Source organism: Perca fluviatilis, chromosome 10 (genome assembly GCF_010015445.1).
Source record: "Perca fluviatilis chromosome 10, GENO_Pfluv_1.0, whole genome shotgun sequence".
In the NCBI taxonomy this organism is placed as follows: Eukaryota; Metazoa; Chordata; class Actinopteri; order Perciformes; family Percidae; genus Perca; species Perca fluviatilis.
The window spans coordinates 2,709,813-2,721,541 of record NC_053121.1 but is presented as its reverse complement, the minus strand read 5'-3'; the positions used below and the strand labels follow the sequence as shown (position 1 = coordinate 2,721,541).

The 11,729-nt window shown below is 42.5% G+C and overlaps 2 protein-coding genes across 6 annotated transcripts in view; one reads left to right on the top strand and one right to left on the bottom strand.

The window, feature by feature from the left end:
* Window positions 1–1,514: 1,514 nt before the first annotated feature.
* pdgfrl (platelet-derived growth factor receptor-like) lies at window positions 1,515–7,368 on the top strand. Its single transcript, XM_039812580.1, has 6 exons — window positions 1,515–1,728; window positions 2,513–2,777; window positions 3,292–3,443; window positions 4,144–4,437; window positions 5,483–5,619; window positions 7,091–7,368. The coding sequence occupies exons 1-6, from the start codon at window positions 1,674–1,676 to the stop codon at window positions 7,277–7,279; spliced, it is 1,092 nt and encodes a 363-aa protein (XP_039668514.1). The 5' UTR covers window positions 1,515–1,673; the 3' UTR covers window positions 7,280–7,368.
* A 2,710-nt stretch (window positions 7,369–10,078) lies between these two features.
* Window positions 10,079–11,729, bottom strand: part of mtus1a (microtubule associated tumor suppressor 1a) — a 29,190-nt gene continuing 27,539 nt past the window's right edge. For 3 of the 5 annotated variants that reach the window (XM_039812792.1, XM_039812791.1, XM_039812794.1), the window contains one exon: window positions 10,079–11,343. In XM_039812792.1, coding sequence (XP_039668726.1) covers window positions 11,115–11,343 — 229 coding nt within the window. In that variant the 3' untranslated portion in view covers window positions 10,079–11,114. The remainder of the gene's footprint in view (window positions 11,344–11,729) is intronic. The other 2 variants (XM_039812796.1, XM_039812797.1) reach the window with 1 other exon arrangement.

Genomic DNA, 11,729 nt, shown 5'->3' with positions numbered 1-11,729 from the left:
AAGGTAAGTGGTGAACTGCCTGAGGTTAAAAAAAAAAAGTAAGGTTACCCAAAACTGAAAAATAATGTACATTTCAGTATTTTACAAAAAGGCCTTTTTCAGGGAACAAGAAATGGGTAAACAATGTAAAGCTGTTCTGCAGCAATGGAGGTTGATCAAGCTTTGAAAGTTGGTGCTACCAATTCCCACAGGTGTTCACACTTGTCTGGATTACTTACAACCCCCTCTGTTTGTATAAAAGTATTTTTGTAACACACTGTGGTACCGTACCCTCGTGAGCATTATTTCAACAGTATTGTACTGCAGAAAGTAGTGTGTTGCTATAAAAATGGCGGGAAAAAGGCAATTAACAATGGAAGAGAGACAGACCATCATACCACTTAAGAATGCTGGTCTTTCCTACAGAGAAATTGCAAAGAAAGTCAAGGTGTCAGTGAGTACAGCATTCTTCACTATCAAAAGGCACTTAGAAACTGGGGGAAACTCTGACAGGAAGAGGTCTGGCAGACCCAAAGCCCCAACAGAATCAGAAGACAAGTTGACAAGAGAGTCAACAGCTTGCGTGATAGGCGGCTCACAGGACAACAGCTTCAAGCACAGCTTAATAGTGGTCGTAATAAGCAAGTCTCAGTATCAACTGTAAAGAGAAGACTTCGAACTGCAGGTTTGATAGGTCGAGTTGCAGCAAGAAAGCCATTGCTAAGACGTCAGAATAAGAAAAAGAGGCTTGCCTGGGCCAAGAAACATCGTCAATGGACTACTGAAGACTGGAAGAAGGTGCTATGGACTGATGAATCAAAATTTGAAATCTTCGGTTCATCACGCAGGATTTTTGTACGCCGTTGAGTAGGCGAAAGGATGGTTCCTCAGTGTGTGACATCAACTGTCAAACATGGAGGAGGAAGTTTTTGCTGGATCCAGGGTTGGTGATTTGTACAGAGTGAAAGGCACCTTGAACCAAAAGCCACAGCATTTTGCAGCGCCATGCAGTACCCTCTGGTATGTGCCTAGTTGGTCAGGGGTTCATCCTACAGCAAGATAATGACCCAAAACATAAGTCCAAGCTATGTCAGAACTACCTTAGCAAAAAAGAACAAGATGGTAAGCTTAAAAACATGGAGTGGCCAGCACAGTCACCAGACTTAAACCCCATTGAGCTGGTTTGGGATGAACTGGACAGAAAAGTGAAAGCAAAGCAACCTACAAGTGCCACACATTTATGGGAACTTCTGCAACAGAGTTGGGAAGAACTTTCTGATCATTTGTTCTATTCTTTCATTTCAGATTACAATAAGACATTGAACTGCATGAACTGTTACTTACCAACCTATGTTCACATCTTGGTAACAACATTTTCTCTTCTCTTCACCTTGCCTGTAACATCACCTGTTTCAACTCAGTAGTGTTTTAAGATGAAACTTGGTGAAGCTATCCTTGATTCACACTCAGGTCCAGCAGAGGGCTCCAGAGTCTGTGTCGATGTTCTTTTGGTCTGAGGAGAGGGAGTAAACAGAAGGGCTCTGGAGTTATTTTCCCTTTTCTTCTCAGTCTGTGAGGATGGAGCTGGAAATCTGAACAGGGCAGCGGGAGCCTGCAGTGTTCCTACTGAGCCCCTCACCAAACCTCCCCGATCTCTCCAGGCCCCGCAAAGCAGACCATCCCGTCAGCACACTATGAAGCTCTGGGTTGTGCTTTGCCTTGCACTGCTCTGGGTGCAGCTCCAAAATGGTGAGTAAAGTGTTTGTCTTGACGAGTTATGATTGAACCGAAAGACTGTTATTTAAATCACGAGAACTTGGAGTGTAACCTGGGGGTTGTGGGAGGATTAGATAATCTGAGGTTGTGTAAATACTGGCTGGGGGCACCAGTCTCTGTAAAGGGGCGTAGAATAGGAGGTGAATTTTACAAAGAAGTAAATCACATTCACATAAGGCAAAGACTTGATCACTTGATCAACACAATTGTCAATCATTTTGTCTTCCTTCAGATGTACATTGCAACTTCTCTGCTATATTTGAATTTTAAATAATGCATGGAAATTGTAAAAGTTTGCGTTAAGTTGTGTGAGTTTTTGCAAAGTATTTCTGCAGACCAACTCAAACCAGCTGCATCCAAAGCATGCAGCAGATGGTTCTAATTAACTGGCCTTCACTGCTGACCCTCCTTGTTAATGCTGCAGGGAAGAATAAAACAACAAACCCTGAAAGTCTACACTATGGACTGTTCGTTTGTTCCTTGTCTTTAATGGTTTATGTGTTCTGTGCCCGCTGAGAAACTGCTGAGGCTGGGTGCTGGACATTTTCTGCCAGTACTAAGGATTTTACTCTTCCTGTTCCATTGTTGTCACAGCTGGGGAAACCCAAAGAGTAGCTCTCCAGAAAGGCATACTGAACACCAGTCCGGAGTCTTTGGCACAGTACAGTAACACATGATTTTGCGACTTATCTTTGTTGTCTTTATTTATTTTTTGCTCTTGCCTCTATAACGCACCTTCCTCTTTCTGTGTATCTAGGTACCTGCCAGCAAGCCAAGCGGAAAAAAGATGTAGGAGAGAACCGCATCCGTCCAGGGGGGAAGCGACGACCATTCAAACCGAAAGATGGAGTAGGGAAAGGACAGTCCCTGTTGACCCAGGTTTTAGATAAGGGACGCTTCTTGCGCCTGGGCCAGACCACAACTCTGACTCCTGGGAAGAACATGGAGCTGCGCTGCAAAGGCGATTCTATTGGTTGGTCATACCCGACCTACCTGGACACCTTTAACGACTCACGCCTCAGGTGCTGGAAGCACACGTCACTAGGGTTGGGCATCGTTTGGATTTTAATAATTCTGATTCCAATTGCGATTCTTCCTTTTGATTCCAGTTCTTATCGCTTATCGATTCCGATTCTTTGAGGGGTGGAGTTGAAGCGGGTCACATGCCTATTTTCACAAATAAGAGGAAAGTTTTATTTTGATTCAATATTGGTTTGCAGTTTTACAGCTTTTTCAATGTAAAATAAAGCCAGACTAGAGCGCCGCTTACTGTGCTCCACGGCTGCAACACAAGCGCCTGGCTGCTACGGAAACCAAAACTTGCGCATGTTAAATTGGGAAGCGATGATCGGATTTGAAACCAAATCCTCCAAACGATTCCAATAAAGAAACGATTCTACTGGAATCGTAATTTTTGAAACGATTCCAAGCAGGAATTGGTTCTCGATGCCCAATCCTACACGGCAGCTTTTTGTCATGCTATACCGTACGTTGATGTGAATGTGAAAGTCTTATGTTTTCGTTTCCCGTGTCCAGCATCAAGCAGAGTGACAAGTACAGTCAGCTGGTCCTGACGTCGCCCTCTGCTGCTGACACGGGGCCCTACAGCTGCTGGGTGATCGTGTGCGACGGCACAGAGTGCGAGAGGGACCACGATCGCACCTATGTCTCATACATCTATTTCACAGGTGATTCATGGGATACATAGCACATAGCACTTTACATTAAAAATTTTTTTTTGAAATAAGCAATAAGAGATATTCACAAGAGTACATGATGTCACTTTCCTGAATGGTTAATGATGAATTATAATGTATGATATTTATTAATGCTTTATTAATAAGATCAGTAATCCTGTATCTGGGATTTTCGCTTTTAGATGTTATATTACAGAGAGTGTATGAAACCCAGGCCCAAATGAGTCATACATTCTGTCATTGTCATTGTGTTACTTATTGGTTAGTCTCCCATTGCCAGACCTATCTGCACCCCGCAAAAGAAAACGCCACATGAAATATTAAATGAAGTTAACTGTTACTGTGTATCGCCGTGTGTATTTTGTCCCCACCAATCGGTCCCAAAACATCCAAGTTAGAATGTAAATATCATAAACATATTCCTGGCAAATCTTTACAATAATTCCCCAAACCAACCAAGCAGACCTACCTTGTTGTACGATCCAAATTTTCTTCAAAACTTGCCTTTTTTTAGCGTGTAACTTGCTAGCGCGAAGTTTGTTGTTGTTTCCCAAAATAAAAGGATCCACCGGTCACGATCGTCAATCCCGACTACTTATGGATGAAATTAAAGTGAAAATAAATGATTCCCTTTTTTGCTGGGGATCCCCTGGAACCCTACAGTTTATTTGACTGTTTTCTGTCCAAACAGACAAAGACAACCTCTTCGTCCCCTCCGCCATCCACTTTGAGATCGTGTACCTGCGCCCAGACCGGCCTGCCGTGGTGCCCTGCCGCGTGACCGACCCGCAGGCCAAGGTGTCCCTGCACAGAGAAGTCCCTCCGGAGGAGATCACAGCCAACAGGACACAGGTGACCTATGACCCCACCAAGGGGTTTGTCCTGAAGAACCCCAGCCCAGGGCATCAGGGGGTCTTCTACTGCAAGGCTGTGACCAAGGGAACGCCTCAGATCTCCACAAAGTACCAGCTGCTCTACGTGGAGGGTAAGGATGCAGTTCAATGTGGTTATAAATACAGTAGTCTCGCATTGTCAGACCCTCCTCCACAACGCTGCGGAGGAGGGTCTGGCAGTCTAGCTAGCTGTCTGGATTAACCCTGCAGAGATCTGAGGAGAAGTTAAACACAGTCCTCAGAAATCCACCGGAGTTTAGAACGCCAACACAAAGAAAGCGGAAGGAAACGGGACATCTGGCGGAAAAGAGCGACATCCGGCGGAATTTCCATAAATACAGTAACATATGGTGATGCTGCTCCAAGTGCAGAATCAGAATCTGAATACTTTATTCATTGTTTAGTGATGAGTAACCATTTTTCCTGTGCCTTTAACTGTCAAACATAACCACGTTACTTGTCCCTTTATTGGTTCGAAGCAGTGCTGTAGTACTCCAGACTTTTGCTCTACTTAAAGTAAATAATATGGCCTAATTGATCCTACAGTGCTGCACTTTCTTTTTGATCATTACCAAATGAGAGGATATACTGTCTCTCGCATCACATACATTATGAACAGGTAAGTAAGTGGTCTTGTAGAGGATTCTTTTTTTTCTGTCTCGGGCTTTACAGTCTCTCATTTGGACTCGGTCTTGACTCTGTCTCGACTAGTCCTGGTCTTGGACTTGTCTTGGACTCGACAAAGGTGGACTTGACTACAGTCCTGGTTAAAAGCACCAAGAACCACCGTGAGAGGCATTTTTACAAAGTCATGAACCCAGTGCTTCATTAGCTTTCAGGAAAAGGTTGTATTTCACATTTGTCAAAATCCTCCTCGCTGCTGAGCTTGGTACATGTGAACGCTCGCCAACAGAAATGGAAACACAGCTTGGATTTTAAAAAATGGGAGGAGGATGGGAGGTGAATTTATGAAATGGAAATTGTGTGTTGTTTAGATCAAATTAGCTGCCATGGCAAGTTTGGCCGGCAGATGGAGAGAAATAGAATTTGGACTGACGTTAAAGTACCAACTAAGCTTTCATCTATAAATGTTTTCTACAAATTTTGACATTGTTGTTTTCTGTTTCTTGTTGACAGTTCCTAGCGGGGCACCATTTGTGAGCCTAGCAGTGTCTCCGGAGTCTGTGAGAGGAGGAGACAACGTCAACGTGACCTGCAGCGTGCTGGGGGAGCCAGAGGAGGACGTGAGCTTCACCTGGACTTATCCTGGTCAGGTAAGAGGACAATTTAATATGTCCAACAGAGACATTTATTTTGTAACCAGGAGTAATTCAACAAAACTATATGCCCTGTAGAACAACGGTTAAAAAAAACTCTAATACATTCAGTAGTAATTGGAAATATAGAAAGTATATATATAGTATTCTGACAGTAGATGTATGGAGTCTCAAGTGTGACACTTTGTCAGTGGTTAGAAATAATAATCAGTTAAAAGTGCTGTAGGTAGGATTGTGAAGATCCAGGACTTAGCCAAAAAATTTGAACATCGACAACTTCTCAGTCCAAAACGGTCTCCTAAGCCCCTCCCCCCTCAAGTGAGAATAAATGTGTGTGCATGAACAGTGATTGACACACAGTTAGACACCCCTGTGTCTAACTGCTCATATTATGCTCATTTTCAGGTTCATAATTGTATTTAGAGGTTATATCAGGATAGGTTTACATGGTTTTTCAAAAACACAAAAAACCCACCATATTTTTGTTGTACTGCACATTGCTTCAGCTCCTCTTTTCACCCTGTGTGTTGAGCTCTCTGTTTTAGCTACAGACAGGGGTGGATCTAGAAAAATATTTATGGGGTGGCAAGAGGGGGGCAGGAATTTTTGAGGGGGGGCAACATATGACAGACATATACTGAATTTAATCACAGTTTGATGAGAAATAGTATGTACACACTGCAGTTGGACATTGGAGATTCACACTCGTAAATTGTCAAACTGGCCATAACTTTTAATTCGTTGCTGCCAACTGGGGTGGCAGCAGGGATAGCAAGGCTTTCTTTAAGGGTGTCACCCTATGCCACCCCGGTAGATCCGCCCCTGGCTACAGAGTGAGACATCTCACTTCTGTTCCATCTTTGTTGGGAGTCACACATGCTCAGTAGCTAGGTAAGGACTACTAGCCATACAGAAGCAGAGTATGACGCTAGCAGCTAGGCAAGCATTATAACGTGTGTTCCAAAGTGACCACGTTTGTCTCTGAAGTAAAGGCTGGACTACAATAGAGCTGTTTGGAGCAGTTGGTAAACAGGGTTTTCTGTTGGAGATGGTAAGTCCCTTTGGGGTGGACTTTGGGCTTTTTCACTTTGTAAACCTATAACATGCACAAAAAAGATATATAACACTATAAAGGAAAGGGAAAAAGCCAAAAAGCATAATATGAGCACATTAAAACTTCCCCCTTCAGCAGATGGATGTTAAAATAATCTCAGAATCAGAAAAGCTTTATTGCCAAGTAGGTTTTTTCACATGCACATCACACACACATCACTCTGCACATTGAAGCTCAAGCATTCAAGTGAGGTCATAATAAGAAAAACACAAGAAAAATTGGAGGGGGACTTTAAGGTCTTGTTGTTGATAAACCATGGTGGATTACCTAACCATTGTGAACAATGGATCAATCATTTTCCTGCCCTGATTGTCACTAACAATTAACATAAATCCTGTTTGTTCTGTTGTGCAGGGCCGCCGCCCAGTTCACATCCAAACGTCCTGGAGGCTGGTTAACAGAGGAATGGGCCACACCACGCGCTTGTCCCAGAATGTCATGACTGTAGAAGACATGGAGACCATCGACTTTGGAAACTACGTCTGTAACGCCAAGAACCAGTACGGTGAGACAACTGTGACGATCGACATCATCTCCAAATAGCCGCGGCAACAGAACCAGTGTTATGGGTGTATTTCTAGATTGCAGATTGTGATAACATAATAAAGATTTGCTACATCTTTTGTTGAAGAGTTCATTTGAAAAAGTTTCACTTATTTTGGAGCAACTACAAAAAAGTTGTATTTGTGCAGACACATTACACTTCATCTGGCTTAAAGCTCTGAGGAGAGGATTCACTTTGCAGCAGGACGATCAGCCCACGCACATGAACGCAACACTATCTGAAGTCCAGAGAAGAATGAGTGCTGACCTGCAGGGCTTTTCCTCCACAGTCCACCAGATCTTAAATCTACTGAACATCTCTGGGAACATTTGGAGAGAAAATCCCAAACTGGTTGCCAACATGCTTCATGATATGTTCTACAGGAGTATGGGTTTAAGATAGATTCTTAAACTCGTTGCAGAATGGATGACAAAGAGTACGCTGTAATTAATGCAAGCGCTATTTTTTTTTAAATAAAAGTACAAACAAATGAGTTCTGGGTAGTGGAGTCAGTGGGGTATGGGCCTCTCTCTGACAGGGACAACAGGAATCGTCAGTCCAGACTCGGTCCAGACAACCTGTAGATGGTTCAATTAAATTTGACCAGAAGGAATGACCTGCACTGTGATTACATCTTATACAGCACTGCATACTTCTGAGTCAGAATATTTAAACTTTATTTAAAAAATAAGATAATAATGAAGTTACTTTGATGTTTTTTAATGTCATTTTCAGGGTCTTTCCTTCTTTCAACTGCTACAGTGTTTTGACTAGCCTCTGCATAGCTGTCTTATTACTAATACTTTGTGCAGCTAGACTATTCTAAAAACAATATTGAATATTGCGTCTCATAAGGCCTTGATGCTTGAACGCGTGGCAGTTTTATGACTACACTGACTGTTGTTTCTCAGCGTTTTTTCACGTCTGACCTCGAGGAAACAGCAATGCAGGAAGGCCTTGGTAATCACATTTCTTTGACAGAAAAGAACCTTAAAAGCTCTGCTGCAGACTAGCCAGTATTTATGGAAAGGACCACTGGAGGAAAATAGGGGAGGGTCATGTCTTTTTATTCTTTGTTGAGGGGAGGGTCATGAGTTTGCTGTGGGGCAGGGGGAGCACTGCCCCCCTGGTGGCTGAAACGGATAATTGCATCGTTTAAAAAATTTGTGGAATAATTACGTCTGGCATGACCAGATATTTTATAAATATCTTAAATAACACAAAACAACTAAATGGTGGTAGGTAATACATCTGATTTCATATACTGCTTTAGTAAAAAAAATATTACCTGGCTGACGATGCGAGCATCAGGACGTAAAAAACGAAAATGACTGTTGCTAGTCTGGACATCTTACCATGCCAAGGTTGCAATAAAGGTTTCCTAAATGCCACATTTGATGTCAGTTTACTAATTGATTGCGGGTTTTGTGTAGATTTGGATTTACGTTTATTCCACTTTGTTTAAACGGCGAAGTGGAGGAAGCCTAGTGACAGTCCATAGCAACCAGTTTGTGTGTTGAATGTTACCCAGTGTCCTTTGCTGAATGGTCTCAATGTTTTGTTTTATTTCATGTGAATACTAGTTTACTAGAGGAGTAACTTATTAGTATTTGAAGTAATGCAGTAAGTGTGCATTTAGTTCCCATGCTTATTTTGTTTCCACAACAACGTCAGTGAGTAAATCTACTGAAATGGCCGCCAGACCATAACAGAGGAGTGGGATGCGTCTGATGAGAATGCACAGGTTAAATCAAAAATGTCATTGCTGTAAAAAAGCAATGACAGTCTGTGCATCTTTGCCAAGTGCAAACCAGTACAGAAGGTATCGAATTGCTGGGGGAGGGTCATGCCTCTTTTCCAATTTGTTTTGGAGGGTCATAGAAAAATTATTACTGGCGAGGAGATGGTCATGTCTATTTTGTCTAAAGGTCCCAAAACTCCTCCGGTGGCCCCTGAAATAAATAAGAACAGTCCCTTAGTTCAAGGCTTTGAGATGGAAAAGCGGGAGTCACTTGAATACCTACCAAACACACTTTAAAATATGTCATCTCTCCTTGATCTGGCTTTGAAAAATGACTAGATTAATTGGAACATTTTAAAATGAGTCAAGTGTTCAGACTTCTCTTATAAAGTAGGGTTTCTTTGTATCTGTGTGTGTGTGAGCTCTACATGTTTGCTCACATTGTACATCAGAATGACACTGGGTGAAGAACGTCAGCTGTAATTAATGCAAGTGGTACATACATTTAAAAAAATAAAAGTACAAACAAATGTGCTCTTTGATGGGCCTCTTTCTGACAGGGACAACACCCTGCTGTAAACCCTGGCACTCTGTGTTGGACACCTAATTAAACATCCCTGACTTGTCATAGTTAGCCTTTGCGCTACATTGAAATGAAATAATGATGCTGGACAAGAGAATTGCTCTGGCACGCTGTGAAGAAGAGAATCTGGTTTAAAGCTGAGCTGTGTGCCAGGCTGACGTCCTAATGCACTCCGTATGTGGAATGTGATCTGCGGGCCCAGAACTTATTTCGGTCCAATGCAACACTTGCTGCAGTTTCCACTTTGCTGAGAAGTTGTTTTGGTTGTTATGATTTTGGAATATACTTTAGCTGAGGATATGAATATTTGTGGTTTATAAAACATTTAAGTATATTTGGCTCAAACACAACACTTAGGAGACTGAAGTGATAACTGCCGAGTTCCAGGAAAAACTGAATTCCTATAATATACCTTTTAAATGTAACTAATTAGTGTCATCTGCTGCGAGTAGCTCAAAAATATGTGGATCACAGTTTAATAGCTCAAATCTGATACACCAGATTTAATACAAGACTTTATTAATTGCATATTTCAAACAGGGTCAACAAACCAATAACATCAATTCCACACTTTTTGAGACATTGCAGTGTCAGTGACATGTACAAGCAAAGCCTCTTCTGGTCAACTCTTTGCAAAGACCCCAACTTTAAAGCTGCATTAGGAGGGTTCAGTGAGGGGCGATCACCAAGACTCAAACACATGCACAAAGACTTGGATTGGTCCCTTGGTCAAACAAACAAACAAACCTATGTGGAAAATAAAAACACGTTTGAGGCCACAGATGATTCTTAAACCGATAACCTAGGTGTAAAATTAACAACCTTTAAAAAAAATATATATATATAAAATACCTCAAAGAAATTCTGAACATAGATTGAGACTTGTACAGCCCTGGTGTACTAACTAGCAGCTGGATGTTAGTAATATGACAATTTGAATGTCACTCTTGCACAGTTAGCTGTGAGAAATGGTGCAGGGATCCAACAGAAAGAAATTCCATATTTCATGTGTATTTTAAATAAAAGGCAATACGAGAAGGGACAGTGCCATCTGTATTCACAGCTATTCTAAATTCAGACTTTCCAGGGCTGTGGTCTCCAGAGACACAAACAAGTGCTCTCCCACACACACTGGGCTATATCTGCATGCAGGTGTGTGTATATTTTACTGCATGTACGGTGTATGGGAGTGTTCTGAGAAAAGCCTCTGCCAACAAGTAACAAAAATAGTGTTTCATTGAAGTCCTGAGATTTCCTTCCCCCCCCCCATCCATAGTATCAGACGTGAAAGGCAAAAAAACAAGAAGACCTTGCTTATTAAGTGCTTCTGTGCAGCATTTCTTTTTTTTAAATGGTCTGTACCTCTGTACAGAAAGTGTCAGAGTTCATCCAATCTCCAAGGAGTCAAAGGCTGTTGTGTTGCTAAGCAAACAGGAAACAAACATGGCTCTTAATTCCAGAGGGATAACTCAAAAGAGAGGGTGTGCTTCGAGGAAGCAGGGGCCCATGGTTATCTGGGTGAGACTGGAGGGCTGGAGAACAGGCCCGAGCTGCGTGGCGATTGGAAGCTGAAGGAGTGGGGGGAGGAGGCGGAGGTGGGGGACACCTTGCGGGGGCTACTCAGGTCTCCGTTGTGGAGCTTCCACATCAGCTCCTCGTTCTCCATCGACAAACGCTTGTTCACCTTGGACTCCTTCTGCAGGGTTTCCTGCAGCACTGTCTGCTCCGTCGACAGCTGTCTGCAACGCATCAACACAACACACAGGTTAGAAAGGTTTACAGACAGAAAATACTCAACCATTCAACTGAAGCTCCTACCTACAGTATGAATCAAATCAAATTACCATTACAAAGGTTGTTCCGGAAAGCCTTAAAGGTGCCCTGTCACACGTATTTCATGACTTTGTGGTAATGTCTGAAGTTCTACCATGGACTCTGGAACATTTTTTGTGGAAAAAATGCCTTGGTTACCTTGTTTCAAGCCATTCTAGCGTGGTATAGAAAGCCTGCAGGAAGACTCAGCTCGATTTCTGCCAGTTCTCATTAATATTCAACGAGCTAAGCTGCTTGACTCCTATTGGCGAATGAGAATCCTTTACCCAGCGCAACTGGGCGAGGTCATGAA